Source organism: Embiotoca jacksoni, unplaced genomic scaffold (genome assembly GCF_022577435.1).
Source record: "Embiotoca jacksoni isolate LCO1_2020_lvr unplaced genomic scaffold, fEmbJac1.0.p SCAF_9, whole genome shotgun sequence".
Taxonomy (NCBI): domain Eukaryota; kingdom Metazoa; phylum Chordata; class Actinopteri; family Embiotocidae; genus Embiotoca; species Embiotoca jacksoni.
In genome coordinates, this window is record NW_027185447.1 from 4,007,833 (window position 1) to 4,028,818 (window position 20,986).

Here is a 20,986-nt window from a genome sequence, read left to right on the forward strand (position 1 = left end):
CTTGCAAGTGTGGCGCATCGCAATTCTGAAGTCATGACAAATTCTTGGAAATAGCTCATTGGATTACTTTACTTTTAGTGTCGGGTTCACTTAAGTTGCACAAAGAGAAGATGTGGTGAAAATAAGTAAAATTAAAATAGTAAACTTTTATTATTTTCAAAGAAAATTGGATACAAAAAAGGACATATTGATACCATTAGTAATTCACAAGTACAAGCCTGCATTTGTTTTTGTTTTTTTAAAAACAGAACAAAGCATTAAAAATAAAATTTTGGAGAAATAAATTTAATTTTTCTTTTATTGATTGTAAAAGTGAAAATGTTTACGATGTTGTAAAGCTCGGATCAAAAGTCATATTTAATGAATCCAGTACAGCCCTGACCTATTATCAGAGACATATCCCACCTGTCTCCGTACACCGGGCATGCTTTGATTCCTACAATCCCAGAAGATTCAAAACCTCACAAATCCCGCACAAAACGCCTGAAAAACATGCATCCTTTCACCGTGAACCAAACACTTCATATTTTACCTCAGCAAGGCACTACAGTTATCCTGCAGGAAAGCAAACCGTGGGCTTCTCGCACTCGACGGACGACATCTGTCGAGGCTGAGGGCCGAGAGGGAGACGGGTTAGGGGTTGCATGGGCATTTCAGTGGCCGAGTTCAAAACTTTTCAGATCCTCGTGACGTTTTTTGTTTTTTTTGCTGCATTTTAAGGTTTCTGCAAAGCTGAAGGTGAAAGGAACCAAGAAAACAAAACGTGACAGTAGTTACAAGGTTTTTACACATTCAGATGAGTCGGAGGCACCCAGAGGCAACAAAATAACACACGTACGACCTCAGATTAGCAATGGTGAGTGCAACATGTAGATATCTTGAATCTAATCTTTAGTCTGTGACTAATTAAGGTATACAATTTAATTTACACGTCAGTCGAAGTCAGTTGAATTTTGTGAGGCTGTTTCTTTTCTTTTCCGGCACCATTAGCCAATGCAAAGGTTGCACATGGAAAACAACAGGTTAAACATATATTTTCTATGAGAGGAAAAAAAAAAACCATGGCAAAATATAAATGTGCTACAAAAACAAGAAGCTCATTTACAAACAAAAACACGTTTGCATGATTTCCATGAATTTACAAATTAAAAGTCCCTTCCTGTCAGAAAATAACTGGAAATTTTTGTACATCTTTTTTTTTTTCTTTTTTCATTTAAAACCCTTTTCTTTAAATAAATATGAAATTCAACAGAACAGTTTTTCAACACACACACACACACACACACACACACACACACACACACACACACACACACACACACACACACACACACACACACACACACACAATACTTAAGGAATGCAAAAACAAGTTAGCTTACATAAATTAGGACGATGAAAACAAAGTGTGACGTTTTTCAAACTACAACAGACGACATGTAGCAGGACAGTTTGTCATCTCATACTCAGAGTATGTGATGTAAAAATGTCTTTTATTGCTGCTTATTTTACATGAAAATCAAAAACAAAAGGCAGTTTATGAAGATGAAGCCTGGTGTGACCAACAGCAGAAAAACAATAATGAATGGATTAATCGGGGGCTGAGATACGATGCAGCACCCTTTACCTGATAAGTCATTGATTTAAGGCATGAACATTAATTTGGAGCTGATTTTGTGTGCGTATATTGAACAATAACAGGATGTCCCTGTTTCCAAGAGTTCATCACTTCCACTTCATCCTTCCTGAAGTCTCTTGTTTTACACTGATTAAATTAGTACAAGCAAAGAAGCAGCTGTGCTTTGAATCACCCATGAAGATCTGAAACCAACTGAATGCTTTTAGAAAACGGTGAAGAGTTCCCCCAACATGACATCAGCAGCTGGATGCTTTCAGGAGTTTCTGTCTGTCGGCATCTGGTGAACATTTCTCACTTGACCCATCTTCTAAAAAAAAAAAAAGTTGATTGGCATTTAAAACAAAAACACACAAGTTTGTTACGAACCCACACGAAACTCCATCTAAAACCCTCTCACACATGTTTGCACCAGAAACATGGATTTAAGACTTTGCTCTGCTCCGAACACCTGAGACTATGGCTAAACGCCTAGCTAACTAATACAGAACAAACTCAGTATTAGTCTTGACCCGCTAGCAGGACTGCAGCAGTCTGTTGTCAGCAAGCCTGGTTTCCCACACACTGACAAAACACATCTTCAAGTGTCACACTGGAGTTTCTAGTTCTAAAATCATTTTTCAGCACTTGACATTTTAAAGGACTAGCGTGGATTTTCTTTTGTCTTTCTTCAATGTGAAAAGCATTCCTAATAAAAATTTGCCAATATAAAAGTCACGGTAAGCCTTTATAGTTCCATTTATTCAGATAAAGATAAAAGGTCCGGTTCCCCAAAAGCATCTTAGCTCTTAGTTCATGTTCAAAAATATGAATTCAAATCCACTGACTTGTTTCAGTGGGTGATTAGAAATGACAACCCCGTGTCAGTCCTCCATGGGAGTCTGTGCAAATCGACTCGGAGCCGTGGACATCGCCGTCTGTTCTAGAGACGTTACAGGATCCAGTTTTTCAGGATTACAGTGTTTTAAACACTAATCATTCTCTTCTCCTCTGAGGGAGAAGCCTGTTACTAGTTTAGTTTTTTGAGCTCACAACCATCTGTGTTGTTGTGGGGGAAAAAAAAAATGGAAAAAAAAAAAAAAACCCTCGCTGAAACTATGTGAAACTGCACCGAAGATCCAAGATACTTTTGGAGAGCCCAGCCCTGAATGTGTATGCTAGAAAACATAAGTGAAATAGGCAGTCAATATTACGACTTTAAGGCTTCTTTAGGCGGTTATCGGACTTATTTTTCTTTGAAACAAATTTCTAAATATGTCGTTTGTTGAGTTTTTAAGGTTTTAATCAAAGCCGGGAGAGGAACTTTAAGAGTTGTAGCATCAGTGTTCAGGAAACCAGCCCGAAGAGTCCAAACGCCACACACACACAAAAACACCTGCACAATCCACTTGGATAAAACATCATCCATAACAATAACAACAACAACAACAACAACAAAATCCTCACTTGGTACAAAATATCAAAATAACATTCATATAAATAATTTAAATAGCTATGCTAAAGCTAAAGTCTGTGTCTAAAATTTTCAAATGGCCGAAGAGAAGTGCTGATGATGTGCTGAACAATTTTGGGGAAATTTGGAGATTTTGTATTTGGGGTGGAATTTTGCAACGATTACTACAGAAAACACTTCCCCAGAAACCCACCATTCAAACATTACGCGCGTGTTTCCGACAGGTTTGTCGATAGAAAGTTGGTTTCCAGCTCTCCTTCAGAAGCCCCAGGGGACGGAGGTCAAGTCTCCTCCGCTTTCCATCTAACTGTCCCCCCAAACCTGCGAGAGGTCACCAAAGTCACAGTCGAACAGTTCGCTGATGCCCTCGTGGTCCTCCAGACCAAAGTGGTAGTCGTGGCTGTGAGGGGGGGACAGGTTGATGAAACCGTCCAATGGGAGGGTGAGGCCCTCACCGTTCAGGAAGTCCAAGGAGGAGAGGGGTGAGAGGTCAAAGTCTGGGATTTCTCCGAGGCTGGAGAACGGGTCGCCTCCCAGGAGCGATTCTGTCACAGAGAGTAACGGGTGAGAAATGGTGCGGGACTGACGGGGGTCAGGGACATGTGATGGTACTGCTCACTGAACCAACAATTAATGATCCGATCGAATGAGGGCTGATCATCAAGTCTGTAAGCAACAGAGCAGCTATCTATCTATTTTTTAAATTTTTTTATTTAGTTTTGGGGAAAAAAAAGTATTGTTTGAAAAATGCCAGATGTCTTTATAAACCTCCATGTGACTAAGAGGGGAATAAGGCAGAGTTTTGCTTCTAAATGCCAAAAGACAGTGTTTCCCCACCGTTAACAGGTGCAGCACCAAAGTGTATTTTCACACCACCTTAGTTGCTATAGCTTCTCTATTAGCTTGGTTTTACCAATGTTTGGTGATTATTATTATTATTGTTGTGCTATTAATTGTCCAAAAATGCATAGTTTTGAGTCAAATAAGTGCCCACTATTAGCACGGCGCCTACACCCTCCAGAAACGGAGGGAGAACCCCGAGACAGGGCCGACATCTGTTAAGACTACGGGCCCGATTTACTAAGATCTCAAATAACTGGTACTAAATTGCGTGTTCCTTCCAAAAGTGTGCGCATCTTTTTGCACCCGTTTTGCGGGTAATTACAACAGTATTTGCGTCACCGATATCAGCTGCAAATCGCTGTATTTAAATGAGGTGTTTACGCGCGTTAAAGTGATTCCAGCAACGGAAAACAGAGCGACCGCGAAAGCAAAAAGGAAATCTGAACCCATCGAAATCGAGAAATATTAATATAACAAGAACAAAGCAAGTCAATACTGTGGAGGCTTATGCCTTTATTATTAAGCCTTGGTTATTACCTGCACCGGGTCTCCTTCTCACCACAGTAAGAGCAGCCGTCTCTCCTTATTTGCGCTCCTGATTAATACGTTCCTTTCGGTCGTACTAAAATACACAACAATCACTTTCTCCTGTTTCTACTTTCAGGTTTAGTGAATATCCTCGCGGGTGCTAAATTCTTCTATTTGAATGTTCCCTCCCAGTATTTTGCACCTTCAAGCACAACCCCCCCCCCCCCAATATTACATATGGATGCATGTTTAGACATTGTTTTTGCGGGTGTGGTGGAGTTTGCATGGAATTTCACACACACACGCAAACCTTTAGTAAATCAGGCCCCGTGTCTCTTCTTCCCTCGTTGTGAAGTACGGCTCTGCGGTGCATCCGTTGTAAATGTGAATGCAGGTACGAGGGCACGGGTGTGTGTATGTGATTGTTGGAGCAGCTCCAGGCTGCCTGACAAGCTGATGACGTCTGACTGTATAAAAGGAGCAAATATGGCGCTCCGACACCAAAGTAATCCTTTGTTCTTTAGTCTTAACAGAATATCTGGTAGTAGCTCAAGTTCGTCGGGGTGAGCCGACATTTCCTTTTGCAGTTTTCTCCTGGTATTATAAGACTTTGTGTTTCGTTTATTGATCTTGGTTTAGGTTATTCAAGTTATTTTTGTTTGTCGTTTTGGTCCGAGCTCACCCTGAAGACAATCTTAAATTACCTACACTTTTTTTTGTAAATCGTTTGTAAAGCAATAATGCTGTCGGCACCGTCATCACTCGTGCGTTCCTGTAGCTGCTTGGTGAAAACGGGTTATTTTTTTTTATGTTGTTTCTCTGTAACGCAGGACACATTGTGGCCGTGGAGATGAAAGTTCAACAATCTGAGGAGAACAGATGTGCGAGTCGGCAGAAAAATAGCCGAGAATCAAACTCATGACAGGAAGTCTGGTGAGGCAAAAGACCACGATAAACTGTGGCATCACCCGCTTCACTCCTGATATGCAATGCTTCACATGGCCTTGGGAATAATATGTGGCGCATGCTGAGTAAGTCCAGACACATTTTCACATGTCACAGCAGGAAAATCTCAGGTGTGTTAATGATGGCTGAATTCCACTCAGAGGTCCTGCAGCTGTGCACGCTGGTTCAGCGTCAGGCTTCATGGGATACTTAAGAGAACCGAGTCATCATTAATGTTCCCGATCGCCCCTCTGTGACACGTCAAAACATGTCTGCAGTGAAAAAGGTCTCTTCTTTCAGGGACAGCATACAAACAATGCAAATGAGCGTGGAGACAGTCTCTCCTTTTCCTTTCTGTATTTTGTCCTGCGCCCGCACAGCTCGGCTGAGTTTTGATGCATCATCAAAATTATTCGGGAAAAAAAGCTGCATTCTGGTCAAACTATGAATGCGGTTTATACATCGGTGCCTTAAGAAAGCGAAGCACTTTTTTCCATTAAGAATCCATTTCAACTGACTGAATGAATGAATGCTGCAGTTCTCCACTTTTTCCAGCAACATGTACTCAAAATAAAGTGGCTGCATTAACTGTGAACACTCACCTGAGTCACCTCCCAACACCAGAGACGAGGGTTCCTGCTGCGAGGCTGCAGTCACTGTGGACGACGAGGACGTCGGCGATGACAGCCCCGCCTCCGTTTTGGGTTGCGATTGGTCGGTGGGTTCTGTGGTAGGCGGGGCTATGGGGGCCATGGAGGGATCAGCGTTGGATTTGGAGGGACTGCTTCCCGTCACGGGGCTGCAGACGCCCGAGCTGTCTTCTGGACAGAGGAAGACGTCGATCGGACCTCGCGTGCTCTTCAGCGACACCTGGTAACCCTGGGAGACGCAGAAAAATACAGATCTGGTCAATAAAAACACAACACTCTCAAAATAATAAGATGGAAAAAAAAAAAAAACCTTCTTTATATAAGGCCTTTACCTCGCTGGGCTCTGAAACGTGCATCTGGGTCTCGGGTGGAGCTCTGATCACCATGACCAGCTGGTCCGGGGAATCAAAAGACTGCCTCAAGTCCTGGCAGCGCACATAGCCCAGCGTGACGAACACAACCATTAAGGAGCACAATGCATCTTCTTTATTTTAATTTTAAATGTATTTACTCGGGGCATATTTGCCGAACATTACTGTACACAACCGTTGGAGTTCATGTTCTTTGCTCAAGGGAACCTTGGCAATCACAGCTGTCCTCTCCACCTCTGTTATTCCACTTCATATTAGATTAGAAACACAATTTGGATTTACTGCGACATCTGTAGGTGACTGTAACGTGCGATTCGGCTCCACTCGTACTGCTAGAATCACTTTCCACTCGTCCAATCGTGGCTCATCATTGTGAGAACATACAGCCTAACATGTTTGGTGAGTCCGCACACGTCACCACTGGTTCGTAACCAGTTCAGGTCTACAGGCACCCGCTGGGACACCCGAGACGACTCGCAAGGATATTTCTTGTTCTGCGGTTCCTCTGTGAGCAGTCGGAGCTGCAGGTTGCATTTGGAGAGGAGCTCGTCCAGCTGCTCCTCAGCGTCTGTGAGGTCACACACCTCCCTCTGCAGCTCCTTATGGCGGGAAACCAGTGCTGCATCAACTCTATTTCCACTGCAGGGCAAGAAGTGGAGGTGTTGATGGAAACCAAACACACGTACCAAGCAATTTTACACTTTCACTGCTATAAGGCCCATCGTTGGCTTCCTGTTAAATCAAGAATAGAATTTAAAATTCTCCTGTTGACTTGCAAAGCTCTTCATGACCAGGCTCCATCGTATCTAAGAGATCTTATAGAACCACATCATCCTGACAGATCTTATAGAACCAGACTTAGACTGAAAACTTTCCTTTTTGACAAAACGTATAGTTAGAGCTGCTCAGGTGTCCCTGAACCATCCTGCAGCTATGCTGTTCTAGTCCGAGGCTGCTGGGGGACCTTGTGATGCACCGAGCTTCTTTCCTCTCACTCTTTCACTCTCAAATATACTCTCCCAAAGCTTATTGTCTGTTGCTTCTCCATTCAGATCCCTCGCTCGGGTAGTTTCTGTTCTTTCTTTTGCAGATGTCCCGCCATGGAGCTGCATGTCTCTACTCTGTGATTTTCGGCCCCACCAACAGTTCTTCTCTTGTACCTCTATGCTGTCCTTTTCTCTCTCTGCTCTCCTCTCACTCCAACCGGTCGAGGCAGATGTTCTCCACCTCTGAGCCTGGTTCTGTCGGAGGTTTCTTCCTGTTCAGAGGGAGTTTTTCTTCCCTCTGTTGGAGCTTTTTCTCCCTTAAAGAGGAGTTTTCCCTCCAAGCTTGTGGGAATTGTTGAATTGTTTTTTTTTTCTTCTGTATAATTCTGTAAAATTCTGCTGTTAGGACTTTAATGTGTTAAGTGCCAGGAAATAACCTGTGTTGTGATTTGGTGCTATATATTTTGAATTGAATTGAATAATAAGGCCCATCCAGAGTAAGAGCTGTAATTCATGTTTGCAGATTTTTCCTTTACTGCGTTATTTTGTTTGTTTGGTTTTTATTACTCACAGCCATTGGATGTTGTTTTTGGACTTCTTGGAGATGAGCTGGATTCCCTCCAGGACGTTGGTTATGTCGTAGATGCGTCTCTTCTGGACATCCAGGACCTGCGAGGCCCAGTTCAGGTCCACCACGCCGTCGGCCGACTGGGACAGCAGGTTCAGAAAGCGCTTGGTGGTCAGGTTCAACGAAGTGTCGTACCGCGACTTCTCCGTCGTGGTTCGAGGAACTGGGCCGGAAGGCAAAAAGAATATCTATACGGTTAAAGATCCTCTTCATAACCACTCTTGGTCCTTTTTCTTTCCTCATAAAACGACACCCTTCCTGGTCTACAGCCTGAGTTGAAGCAGGAGTTAAGAAGAGCGCTCCACCTTTCCTAAGTGAAGGATTACAGGTCCATCCTGTTTGTCCTGGAGGAAGTGGATAATTTAAACTCCAGAGTAAAACTAAGCTGAACAGGAAAAGATCTATTCCTACATTTTTAATCAAATGAGACACTTGGTCATGGAAGAAACGGGTCGGCATTCAGACAAACTTGTGAATAAAACTTTACTCTTCAGCTAGCTAGGAAATGTGCCATGTTATTCTGTACATCAACTTGTAAACAAATGTCCGTCACAAATTGGATTATATTCTTTTAAATTCTGTTTTACATCGATCATTAGTAGTTCATATTCAAATTCTCCCAACCATCCTATAAAAACAGTTCACTACTCTCTATAACTAACAGATGAGAGCAGCACATGCCCTTGCGTCATGACTCCGCCCCTTTATGAGTGAAAGCAGCCTCCTAATTTGATGGGAAATTCAAATTTTCAAGTCTTTGTGAATTTTTTTATTTTTTTAAATAAGAGTACCTCGTTACTTTTTATCCATTAGGAGCCCAAAACGTTTGGCCGGTCAGGTAAACTAGTCTGTTATGTTGTTTTTATGGGGGAAAAAAATTGTGAATGTGCATTTTCAGTTTGTCTCCTTAATGGAGGCAAACTGAAAATGCACATTCACAGCTTAATGCTGGACGAACAACCACACTCATATGCCAGAGGTGTTATTTCCTGCAATATAGAACTGCCTTATTGAATTATCAGGTATTATGTTTCTGACATCTGTTAGACACTATAGACACTGTATTATGTCAATAAAATGTCAATCAAGGCAAACATGTCCTTTTCTTTTTAGTGTGATTTTCTTCCTGTCGTTTACAATGGTGGCAAATACTGAAACCTATTTAAAACACTCTTTCAGTACAAAACTTTGATTTTGCTTTGATAAGTTTATAAAAACCTGCGGATGATTCAGCAAAACAAAAAACATGAAATACAGATGTCAGAAACACGTTAAAACAGATTCACTGTCCATTAACGGCAAGAAATGTGTCTCGCCCGTCATCCCCTGCCGCGATCAATCGTCTTCAATCTAAGTAGGTCTTCCCGTTTTCTCTTTGGGTCACGTAGTGAAGTGTAACACCAGTATGATCCTTTCAGCGTCCTCGAGTACATGTGATGTTAACGTAGTCATCAGAGGATGTCTCTGTGTAGACATCCAAGTACCTTAAATTGGACGTCTCAGTGCAGCTCAACACTACAAGGACACCAACTGTGCATGTGCTGGAAAACCAAAATGGATGCTGAATTTGAGAAGAAGCTGTGTGGGGAGGGCCATCTCTACATTTCATCTTTAAAATTATATAAAGACAACGAGAGTTTGGGATTATGTCCTCCTGTAGACGTCAATCTACTGCGAGTGTGGAACATGTCCTCTAGAGAGTAATTTAAACATAACTACACGTCCATGATACCCGCAGCTGTCTGTGTGACCGTGTGTGTGTCCGTGTGTGTGTGTCCATCCGTGTGTGTGTGTGTGTGTGTGTGTGTGTGTGTGTGTGTGTCCATCCGTATGTGTGTCCGTGTGTGTATGTCCATCTGTGTGTCCGTGTGTGTCCATCCGTATGTGTGTCCGTGTGTCCATCCGTGTGTGTGTGTGTGTGTCTGTCCATCCGTGTGTGTGTGTGTGTGTCCATCCGTGTGTGTGTGTGTGTCCGTGTGTGTGTGTGTGTCCGTGTGTGTGTGTGTGTGTGTGTGTGTGTGTGTGTGTGTGTGTGTGTGAGACGTCCGGCCCGGCTACCAAAGAGAACCATTCAAATTTCCAACATTCTATTTTGAACTTGTGAACCACAACAGCTGATCAATGTTAACGAGAGCGACAAAACAACATAAACACATTGACAACTAGTAGCAGCCATTGTTTACTCAGTGTTATCTTTTGTTATTTCAACAGACTATTATCTTGAATTACTCCTCAGTAACGGCGGAGATAATGACAGGACGGCAGGCTGTCATCTGCGCTGATAAAAGGACAGCTGACAACGACGGCGGGAGCAAAGGTCAAAGTGTGTGTGGATCGGATGGACGAGCAGATGTGGTGCTCACAGACGGCTGTGTTGCCTCTCTGGGGGGGGGGGGGGGGGGGGCGTGTGTACCTCTGGGAGGGGCAGGCGTGGATGGTGGTGCTTGGCCCGTAGACGGTCGCGTGGTGCTGACATACTGGTGGTCACTGTCCAGGTCCAACTTCCTCTTTACCTGAAGAAACACAGATCGAACATCATCACAGCAAACAGCTTATTATATGTACTAACTCTTTATTAAGAGGAAGGGAGGAAAGTGATTTACCAAAAAAGAAAAAGAAAAGAAACCTGGGGCAAAATGTCTTAAAGCAACCCACCTGTTGCTTTAAGACATTTTGCCCCAGGTTTCTTTTTTTTTGACTGACTTGAAACAGCTCTGGTAATATCCTATTTTATGGTACAAGTCCTTATGTAACCACTTCCCTTATTGCTTCTTTCACTTTCTATCACCTTTGCCTCCCACACTTCCCCTCCTCTACTCACCGGAGGTCTTCCCAAAGCCGGTCGTCTCTTGTCCTGGATCCCCACGTCAGCGGGGCCCTGCGGCGTGGCAAACAGCAGGATTTCGCCCGTGCTGGTCGGGGCTGCAGCCGGGTGGAGTCCCTCATTGCCGGGGCTGGTGATGATCACGATCTGATGGTCCTGGCCCAAGTCGATACTCCCAGAGTTGAGCAAAGTCTCGAAGTCTGCCAAGAGATCCTCTGATGTCTGCCCCGTGATCAGAGTCTCTGACATGGCAGTGTGTCACCGGGGACCCCCTTCACTGGACTTTGGGGGTAATGAAGGGAGAGGGGGGAGGGAGAGGTGGGAGGGGGGGTCACAAACTAAGACTAGAGAACCAGTTCCTGCTCACAGTGAAATCTCCTCGAGGTGTCTTTACAGTTCATAGGCAGCCGGAACATTTCGTAAAAGCGAACCACCACTACCAATATCACTTCGGCATAAGTGAAAACTGTGGTCGGAGACGTGTCGGATCGACATCAGACCGAGGGTGAAACAGTCAGACAGGATGTTCTGCCAAACAGGAAATCTGGCAAAGGAGGCGACGTCGCTAAATGCATACTAACTGTGCGCCCCGAGAGGAGTTATCAAACAACCCGAGTCGCGAACCGACCGTGGGAGCAGCGAGCTAACACGGCTAATCTTTTGTTGTCATCTGTCCTGTCAGTACAGTACAGCCGAGGCCCGGCCGCACACCCTGCCCTGAACACGGCCACACACACACACACACCCTGCTAACGAGCTAGCCACCCAGTCAGCAACAAACACTCCAACAAGTTCGCCAACAACAACCGTGAAGCCGCGAAGGAAGCCGCGAAATAATGTGACTTCTCCTTGCAGCTGACCCGGGGCTGAGTTAAGAGGCTGGTAAAACTTTAAATCAGATCACAGAAGTGAGCTTCCAAAAATAAAACACCCACAACGCGAAAGGCGTCGTCATCCCTCAGAAACACTTTCCGGAGTGCATTTGCCAAAGCGGCTGTTCGTCCAGAGCAGCACGCGGAGTTATTGTTGAATGTGGAAATATAGGGCAAATTAGCATGCTAGCTGAGTTATTAGCCTCGTTTTGTTGGGGGCACGCAGGAAGCAGTCCCGACAAAATTTGGAAACAGAAGAGGATAAATTAGGCGCATACTTTTAAACGAGCAGCCGCCGGTCCGTCAGCTGCTCACCCGGGGCGCGGTCCATCCAAAAAGGCGCCGTCCCGACCCAGTTATCGGCCTTTATTGTTGTTATTGTCCCAGCTGATGTACATCTAAAACAAGCCTCTGACGGTTTTCGCGCGAAATCTTTTTTGCCGCGAAACCGGCACGTGGTTCAATGCGACGGTTTCTATTGGTCGAGAATCTGCGCTGTCAGCAGGTGAGCAGCTGCCGGTCCCTGATTGGTGGGAGCGGTTGTCTGTATTGTTGCCGAGTGCTGATTCATCGATCTAAAGGTGCGTTCAAGTTCCTCAGAAGAAAACGAAACGTACAGGCGTCGCTGTCGTTATTTCCAATTTTACACAGAGCGTATGTATTATTGATTTATTTTATATCGCACAAGTATTTTTCAATTTAAAATACTGTCAGTGATAAAGTTTTTTTTCACAACTTTAGCGTGTTACACTCCGTCATTCCCTTTAATGTGGCGCGAGGTAAGAAGACCTCAGCCGCCACGTTTGGAGGCTTAAGACAAATAAGTTATTTTTCCAAACGGTGTTTTTTTTTTTTTTTTCCTCAGTCAGTGTATTGTCAACATTATTTGAATATTTTACGAAAATCCTCTGGTTTAAAGTGGTCTCGCAGCCTTTTCCTGAAATGAAGAGAATTCACCTGAAGAGGCAGCCCCTGCTAATCGAGCACCAAATGCGCAGAGGAAGAGCTACAAGATGGCGCAGGCAATATTTGAAGTGCTTGAAGGTAGGGGTAATTTTCTGTAATAGCATCGCAACTGCAACCCCGGTGAAACGCTAATGAATACGTCCAGTAATCCCTTTTTGCAGGCCTGCTCGGACATGCAGAAAAGCCGCCGCAAGTCAATGTAAAGGCGTCTATTTGTGTTACAACAATCCAAACATCCCACAGTGGTGGGTGTATGAATGTAAACAAACAATGGGATTGATTACTGTTCAGAGCTTCTGAGCAGCTCGTAGTGTAAATGCTTTTCATCGTATTACAGTCAGGCAGTAAAATGATCTGCAATTCAGAGTGATTGTACATTTTTTTGCTGCAGGCACTTTGGAGGACAGCACACTGTAATCTTCCTGTACTACACATATTAAGACTTTGTCTATTTTAATTTATCACGGTATTAATCATTATTAATACATTCTTGAGCCTGCCTAATTCTGTGTTATGAGATTACTGTAAGTAGAGCTGGACCTAAACACAAACTATTGTTTCCTTCCATCTGGTGAAGTTTTCTTTAATTCTTCTTACAAGATACAGAGTCTCTGCAATCTGCGTAAACAGACACCGCTCTTCCCAAACACCCATAAGAGACCGAACATGTACTTATTCATATTTTCAGATTTCAGTGGAACATACACTCTTTGAGCATCTAGAACAAAGTGTATCTTTCCAGAATGTGAATTAATATATTGATTCTTTAACCCCGCTGTCTTTCCGCCTCACCAGGCATGGACAACCAGACGGTGTTGGCGGTCCAGTCTTTGCTGGACGGCCAAGGGGGAGTCCCCGACCCAAACAACCAAAATGTCTCTGGGACGCCCACGATCCAGCCCATGGGTATGTAACCGGGTGTACACTATGTAACCGCAGCAAGACAGGCAGCATTATTCTCTCATCTAACTCCAGGACATCATATATGACAAGATTTTAGTTTCATCAAATTGGACCGCATCCCCGAGAGTTTTATTTTTAACCGTATGCCAAACAGATCTCGACAAATCTTGTCTTAAGATCACTAAAGTCGGTAAATGTCAGCTCAAAGGCTGCCCTTTATTTTACTTACATTTAATCATTCAAATAGGTAGAAACAGTGTTTACACAAGATTAGGACAGCACTTTCAAAAATGTGCTACCTTACTGTTGTGGAAGGGTTTGTACAGAACGCGTCATGTATTCCTTTGGGACTTAGAAGCAATAATCAAATTGTTACGAAGTGCTTATTTCTGGGATATTACTGCATTGCATTTCTGATTGCTTTTCCTGCTCACGATAATTAACCGGCCTTTTTTTAATACTCGAGTTCAAACGTAAAATGCATAATCACATCTTGCCTGCCAACGTAATTTTCTTTTAAAAGACCAAGCACATCCAAAGGATGGACTATAGATTGACAGCAACTCTTATTTGTTAATTTGTAATACATTGCAATATGTGAGCAGTCAGTAATGTCTTAAAAATGGACTTTTTCTTTGTATACAAATGCTGGTTGTTCTGACAGCAGTGTCCTCGTCTCCATTATTTTCTACGGTGATCGAACCTCCCTGTCTGTGTTCCCTGCAGACGACGAAGACGTCTTCCTGTGTGGGAAGTGTAAGAAGCAGTTTAATTCTCTGCCAGCCTTCATGACGCACAAGAGGGAACAGTGCCAGTCTAGCGCCCCCTCCCTGTCCACAGTGTCCCTGGCCTCCACCAACGCCTACACACCCGTCCCGTCAATCAGCTCCGTGCCACAGACTCCTGCCAACAGACAGGTGAGAGGGCACAAGGGCTGTTTTATCTGGCTGATACTGTGTTAGATTGAGATCAATTTAATAGTGAATCAGTTTGTAGGTTAGGTCATATTTTGTTGCTTCGTGTGTGAGGCATAACATTATTACAAAAGTGACAACAGATGTGGCAAGGAGATTATTAATTACATGGCAGAAAGAAAGAAGTCACACATGATTAAAAAAAGAAAAGAAACGGATATTTTAGAAATATTTAGTTGTTCTAATTTTTAAAACGATCCACAATTCAAACTGGTATGTTTGTGTATTACTGCCCATTCGTACATCAGGTGTCTACCTACATCACCGTCCCTCCCTCCCCATTGACACACACTCTGGTCCAAGGCAACGTGCTGGTCAGCGACGACGTCCTCATGTCAGCAATCTCAGCCTTTACCTCCATCGACCAGCCCATGGCCGCCATGCAGACACCTATACAGGTAAGTCAGCAAGGGGCGACATTCTCACGCCACTTTTGTGTGTCTTAACCCTTTAAAGTTTCACATCCGAGCTGCACCATTATCAAATCTGTTTCCTTTTTAATGCAGAGTAACCTGAGCATGCACACAGCCGGTGTGTCCTACCTTCAGCACCATCACCACCACCACCACCATCATCATCATCAACAGCAGCAGCAGCAGCAGCAGCAGCAGCAGCAGCAGCAGCAGCAACAGCAGCAACAGCCGTCCTCCCACCCCCTCCCCTCCAGCCAGACCCCGGCCCACTCGCTGCCAGCTGGACAGCCCGCACAGCAGCCGCTCTCCTCACAGGTCCCGGCGAGCCACAGCAACTCAGTGGTGCAGGTGTACAGCACGCTGCCTCACATGGCCGGGGGTGGTGGCGGTGCAGAGATCCACACCCTGGGTCTGCAGCCGTTCCATCCTGTACAAGTGAGTAAAGCTGGCCATCGGCATTGCCCACCCTTTTATTTCCAAGAAAAGCACCGAGCTCATGTTTGTGTCCCTCAGGTGCCCAGTCAGTGTGTGGAGAGCCAGTCATTCACCACGCCACCGGTCTACAGCCCTGGGAAGCAGGGCACCAAGACAAAAACCTGCAGCATCACCAACAACATGGCGGAGCTGGGGGACTTTGAAAAGGTCATCATTCCCAAACGACCGAGGGGTGGCAAAAAAAGCTCAGACGGAACGACGGGTATGTGAGGAAAACCATTTCTAGTTTTTCAAAATATCACCTATGAATTTGACGAACTTAATTTGAATCAATAAAAGCATCACAAGGAAAGGCTCTCTGAAACAATACCAAGGACCAACCGCACGTATTTGTACACACTTCTGTAAAAACAACTCAAAGCAAACTGTATTGAAGTATTGATAATATTGATATGAACTGTGATGATAATTGTGGTGTAATTATGGATTTCTCTCCTCAGCAGAGCAACTGAAGGGAAAAGGTCCGAAGCTGAAGTGTAATTTCTGCGACAAAATCTTCTCGAAAAACTTTGATCTTCAGCAGCACATTAGAAGGTGAGTTATCACCAGCGTTTCGACTGAACCCATTAAAAATAGATATCTATCCAGAAGAAAATTACTAATAATTATTATTTTCTTTTGCAGCCACACAGGAGAGAAACCGTTTCAGTGCATCGTCTGTGGCCGAGCCTTCGCCCAGAAGTCCAATGTGAAGAAACACATGCAGACACACAAGGTTGTTAATAGTTTGTGATAATACTCTGATCTCACCTCAGATTACTGAATATAGTTTATCCAACGCTACTCATTCTGAGTACTCAATATTCTTAATGGAATATACTGCCGTGATTTATGATACCAAATGTTAATAAATCACAGATTAGTCCCATGACGGATGCAGTGTTGTGCCAACAACACAGTAACCGCAGCTGTCTTTACCTTATAGGTGTGGCCTATGAGTGTGGCCAGCACAGTGTCCAGACTACCAATTACAGTAAAGATGGTGCCAGTGTCATCCAATGAGGAAGAAGGAGTCGGGGATGATGAGCAGCAGCAGCAGGAGCAAGGAGAACATGACGAGGAGGATCCGCAGGAGCAGAGCAGTCAGACACAAGCAGAGGAAGAGTCGTCGCAAACAGGTAATGACTGTTATGTATTGGTATTGTTATATCGATGACACCGTTATTATTCACATCTGTCAACGATTTAATGTAGTTTAGAAGGGGAGAGTGTCACCCTAATTATTTTTTGCAGCTACAATTTACAGATGTCTCCAAAAGGCCTCGTGTGGCCTGCAGACCTTCACTAGAGAAGCCTCGAGCCCTGCTCAGTTACTGCAGCACACACAATATTGTCAACTGTGTGGCCATTATTAGTTTAAAAGAGTGAAATAAGGAATTCGAATCTAAGATTAACTTAATGTGGATCCAAATGATTTCATCTCCCTATGTAGGCTTTGTAAGGGAAGAGCTGGGCTATAATTTTGTGCAACTATGTCGCTGTTTATGTTCTGATGGAGAATCAATCTTCCACATCTGCATCATGATGCATCTTGACATTGGACATTTCCACAGCTCTATAATAAGTTTCAAAGCTTAGAAGTTAATGTGACTGGCTGTCAATGCTCTGGACCTTTTCAGGACAATAATAAATTGGAACGGGATAACAAGACGCCTACTTTGAACATACAGTTTCACAACTGTTTTAAAAGAAACACTGAACATTGTTTTTGTACTGATATAAGCTACCTATAAGATTGTCTCTCAATTTCCCTTTCATCAGTAAAATCAAAAGTTATCGAATTAAAGAGGCATATAGTTCTTTGCAGCTTCCTCACTACAGCAACTCAATTTACATAACTCTTGAAAATAGTCTTGAAAAATTGTGAATGTGAACATTTTAAAATAGCAGGTTCTTTCTCCAGTTACCACTAATAAACCAGCTGCCGTTATATTGCTGTCGCTTATAGGTTTCTGTTACATGTGGAACAGTCTACCAACAGAGTTGTAGGATATTAAAACAATGGAAAGAAAATCTGATCTCGGTGGTAAAAGTAACAAAGCCCACTGCATCAGATTTACAGCCCTCGCGGTATAAACTCACTTCCTGTCTTCAGAAGCACCAGGAGAGTTGGAGGAGAGTGTGACTGAGGCTCAGGCTGATCTGGAGGGCAGCCAGGGGGAGGACCTGCAGAACGGGCATCCCCAGGTCCCGATGCAGGCGCAGTCCAACCAGAACCAACCGTGTCAGGCTCACACCAAACAGATCGTGGTGATCGACAGCTCCTACCAGTGCCAGTTCTGCGCCAACAAGTTCAAGACCTACTTCCAGCTCAAGTCCCACCTGACGCAGCACAAAGGAGAACAGGTGCGTGTGCGAGAAGGTGGCAATCATGTGAGCCGTGCAAGTTTTTTTTTTTTTTCAAAATCACATGGTGGGGTGTGAAATCAGTACGGTAGTTTATACATAAATGGCATAAAACATCCAAAAAAACAGGGAATATTTATATCTGCTTCCCTGCAGGTTTATAAGTGCGTGTTAAAGTCCTGCTCCCAGACCTTCCAGAAGTTGGATCAGTTTTTGGAGCACATCCGCACGCACCAGGAGCAGCTCACCTACCGCTGCCACCTCTGCAGCAAGGTGTTCCCCTCGCTGTTCGAGCTGGGAGTCCACCAGTACTCTCACTGCTTCTGCCCACAGCAGACCACACGCAAGGAAACCACCGTGTACAGGTCAGCGCAACCACTCTGGTGTAATGACAACATGTGAACTACAGGGAAGAACACCGGGCAGATATATCTCATTCCTTCGTGCCTCAGAGCTCAGTTGTTGCCCAGAATACATTAAAAACACATCAGTGGTCCATGCGTTACATCTGGTCACACGTTCCATGTTTTGAGTCTCAGTTACACTGTCCTGCTGCTGTAAATACAAATGTGTATAAATCCGCTACTGAAAATAGTCCCTGACAAATATGCTTTTAATGCCGCTGTTTTATAATGATAATAATAATAAAAAACAATAAACTTGAATTAATAAAGTTAATAAACTTTACTTATGCAGCACTTATCAAAACAAAGTTACAGCGTGCTTTACATCATATTTCCAGGATTTAAATATTGAATGGCTGAAATAAGTAAAACCAGGCAGAAATCATGTAGAAAATATCCCCAACGAAAAATATTGATCTGAGAATCCGAGGCTGACCGTCTGAAGATCAGACTGAGAGAAAAGATCTGATTTTAGGAAATTATTTTTTTTATTTATTTATTTTTTTTAACTTAAAGTGTATATTTATTAAGATAATAATCATGAAGATGTTCATCTTCAATAAGAATGAATGGGCTTGGGGCTGAGTGCCACAAGTTGGCTGTTTTTCTGGTATGAAAAAAAAGGAATCGGTGCCTTCGTGCTTTGGTTTAATGGGTGAAGTTGGTTGATCCTCCATCACATTTGTTTTTTTTGCGATTCCTTTTAGGTGTGTGAAATGTCAAAGCAGGTATTCCACCCAGGAAGCTCTGGAGCAACATCTGCTGACCGCCTCGCACAGCTTCCCCTGCCCACACTGTCAGAAGGTACCGCCCACAGCTGACGCCGTTCACGCTTTTGTTCTTCACGTCATATTTTAAGATCTCCGTGTCTGATCTGCGGACTCTTTGTGGCGACCAGGTTTTCCCGTGCGAAAGATATTTCAGACGGCACCTCCCCACTCACGGCGTTGGAGGGAGGTTCAAGTGTCAGATCTGCAAGAAGGCCTTCAAGACGGAGCACTACCTCAAACTGCACACACGTATTCACTCAGGTCTGGCAAACTTTCAAAGCCATTAGTCACATTTTGCGCTGGCATTATTTCTGCAGATAAGTCGGAGCTCGACGTGCCGATGTCACCGATGAAACGGTTTCACAAACACACCGAGTGTTCTAAGTGTTTACTATGTGTGGGTTTGATGTTGATTCTATTGCAGGTGAGAAGCCATACAAATGTTCCCTCTGTGAGGCGACGTTCAACAGGAAAGACAAAGTGAAGCGACACATGCTCATCCACGAACCCTTTAAGAAATACAAGTGTCCTTTCAGGTAAAGATCTTTGCTGACGTCATTGATTTTTTTTTTTTTAATTTTTACAAGTTAAATCTTTTCATGCTAACTTGTCTGTTTTCTCATCAGGACACATGTAGGCTGCACCAAAGAGTTCAACAGACCAGACAAACTCAAGGCCCACATCCTGTCACATTCTGGTGTGTGAATGAAATCAGTTCCTTTTTTTTTTTAAATTCGTTTCGGATGTTCTGATAAGCGAAAGCATTTAAGAAACTTCTTTTCCCACGTCATTAAATTCTCTATCAGCCAGTTTGTTTGAAGAATATGTAAAAGCTGAACCGATTTTTATGAATATAAGTGAACAGATTGAGCAGATTAAATATTGATGTGGGAATATTGCTTCTTTTAGTACTTTATTACATTGATTCCTATAAACTCGTCTCTCCTCCAGGTATTAAACCCTACAAGTGTCTCTTCTGTCAGAAGGCGTTCAGCCGCCGGGCTCACATGCTCGAGCATCAGCAGTCCCACACAGACAACTACCGCTTCAGATGCTCCACCTGCAACAAGGGATTCACCAGGCAGAGCTACTACAGAGACCACAAGTGTCCGGCGGCGGCAAACGGGGCCGAAGACGAAGGAGGGACGGGAGAGGAAGAGGATGCTTCGGGAGCGCTGACGGCTGAGGAGAAGGACGGAGAAGAGGACGGGAGGAGGTGCAGGTTCACAACAAAAGCAAAAAGATCATGGGCTGAGGAGGAAGAGGAGGAAGAGGAGGAAGAGAGCTCAAAGGGCAGCCAACAGGAAGTGGAAACACACGGGGAGGAGGACGACGAGGAGGAGGACGACGACGACGACGACGAGGAGGACGATGACGATGATGATGATGAAGGAGAGGGGAGGAGGAATGACGAGGGTTGTCAAGCTGCACTGTCAATCATCACCATTGAAGGGCAGGCGCAACGAGACGAGGAAGAGGAGGAGGAGGAAGATGACGATGATGATGACAGAGCGGATCACAGCGGTGAAGCACTGGACAACATTCAGAGTAACGATCAGAACTGTTTGCAGCCGCCATGTTTGTAGTCTTTATCGTCGTTTCCTGGATGCTTACAGACCAACTAACAAACTCGGTTCTCCATCTTTAAATGAAAAACAATCCGTCCGGGGAAAGATTTCATTATTTGTTTTAAATTAAAACATAATTTAAATGATTCACCGTGCTTCTTTTTCTGTAAGCGAAAATACTTTGTTACCCGTTTTATTATACTGCCAGTGGACCATTTCTTTGTTCTTGTGTAAAAAATGTAACTGCAGTGGTTCATGTAAAAATGTCATGAATGTCATGAAGGCAAAAGCAGTGCCAATGTTTTCCTATAATTATTTATATATAATTATATATAGGCTATTATTATTTATTTATTTATTTATCTTGTATGTCTAAAACGCAGTCACACACATGTCCTTGACACACACACA

The 20,986-nt window shown here is 43.8% G+C and overlaps 2 protein-coding genes across 5 annotated transcripts; one reads left to right on the top strand and one right to left on the bottom strand.

Moving 5' to 3' along the window:
• Positions 1-126: 126 nt before the first annotated feature.
• Positions 127-12,127, bottom strand: e2f1 (E2F transcription factor 1). Of its 2 annotated transcripts, XM_069141372.1 has the most exons (8): positions 12,015-12,127; positions 10,862-11,146; positions 10,454-10,553; positions 7,984-8,203; positions 6,913-7,065; positions 6,388-6,502; positions 6,008-6,284; positions 127-3,634 (listed from the first exon to the last, which is right to left on the bottom strand). In XM_069141372.1, exons 2-8 carry the CDS (start codon positions 11,111-11,113, stop codon positions 3,393-3,395), a joined length of 1,359 nt encoding a protein of 452 aa, XP_068997473.1. In that variant the 5' UTR covers positions 11,114-11,146; positions 12,015-12,127; the 3' UTR covers positions 127-3,392. The 2 variants fall into 2 exon arrangements, with proteins under 2 accessions (XP_068997473.1, XP_068997474.1); XM_069141373.1 differs by lacking the exon at positions 12,015-12,127 and having other exon boundaries at positions 10,862-11,505.
• A 612-nt stretch (positions 12,128-12,739) lies between these two features.
• znf341 (zinc finger protein 341) lies at positions 12,740-20,969 on the top strand. 3 transcript variants are annotated; one of them, XM_069140182.1, is made up of 16 exons: positions 12,740-12,780; positions 13,498-13,608; positions 14,332-14,522; positions 14,828-14,977; positions 15,086-15,427; positions 15,506-15,689; positions 15,928-16,021; positions 16,112-16,202; positions 16,413-16,605; positions 17,583-17,833; positions 17,990-18,198; positions 18,945-19,041; positions 19,136-19,268; positions 19,432-19,543; positions 19,634-19,704; positions 19,959-20,969. In XM_069140182.1, the coding sequence occupies exons 1-16, from the start codon at positions 12,750-12,752 to the stop codon at positions 20,591-20,593; spliced, it is 2,895 nt and encodes a 964-aa protein (XP_068996283.1). In that variant the 5' UTR covers positions 12,740-12,749; the 3' UTR covers positions 20,594-20,969. The 3 variants fall into 3 exon arrangements, with proteins under 3 accessions (XP_068996283.1, XP_068996285.1, XP_068996284.1); XM_069140184.1 differs by having other exon boundaries at positions 17,586-17,833; XM_069140183.1 differs by having other exon boundaries at positions 15,931-16,021.
• Positions 20,970-20,986: the final 17 nt, after the last annotated feature.

Bases quoted from the DNA above. Each gene is read 5' to 3' on its own strand.
- znf341 (XM_069140182.1), top strand. From the start codon at position 12,750: ATGGCGCAGGCAATATTTGAAGTGCTTGAAG. The intron at 15,690-15,927 runs GTATGTGAGGAA...TTCTCTCCTCAG, and splicing joins AAGCTCAGACGGAACGACGG to CAGAGCAACTGAAGGGAAAA. The intron at 16,022-16,111 runs GTGAGTTATCAC...TTTCTTTTGCAG, and splicing joins CTTCAGCAGCACATTAGAAG to CCACACAGGAGAGAAACCGT.
- e2f1 (XM_069141372.1), bottom strand. From the start codon at position 11,113: ATGTCAGAGACTCTGATCACGGGGCAGACATCAGAGGATCTCTTGGCA. The intron at 10,554-10,861 runs GTGAGTAGAGGA...GTGTTTCTTCAG, and splicing joins CGGCTTTGGGAAGACCTCCG to GTAAAGAGGAAGTTGGACCT. The intron at 6,285-6,387 runs GTAAAGGCCTTA...TGCGTCTCCCAG, and splicing joins ACGTTTCAGAGCCCAGCGAG to GGTTACCAGGTGTCGCTGAA.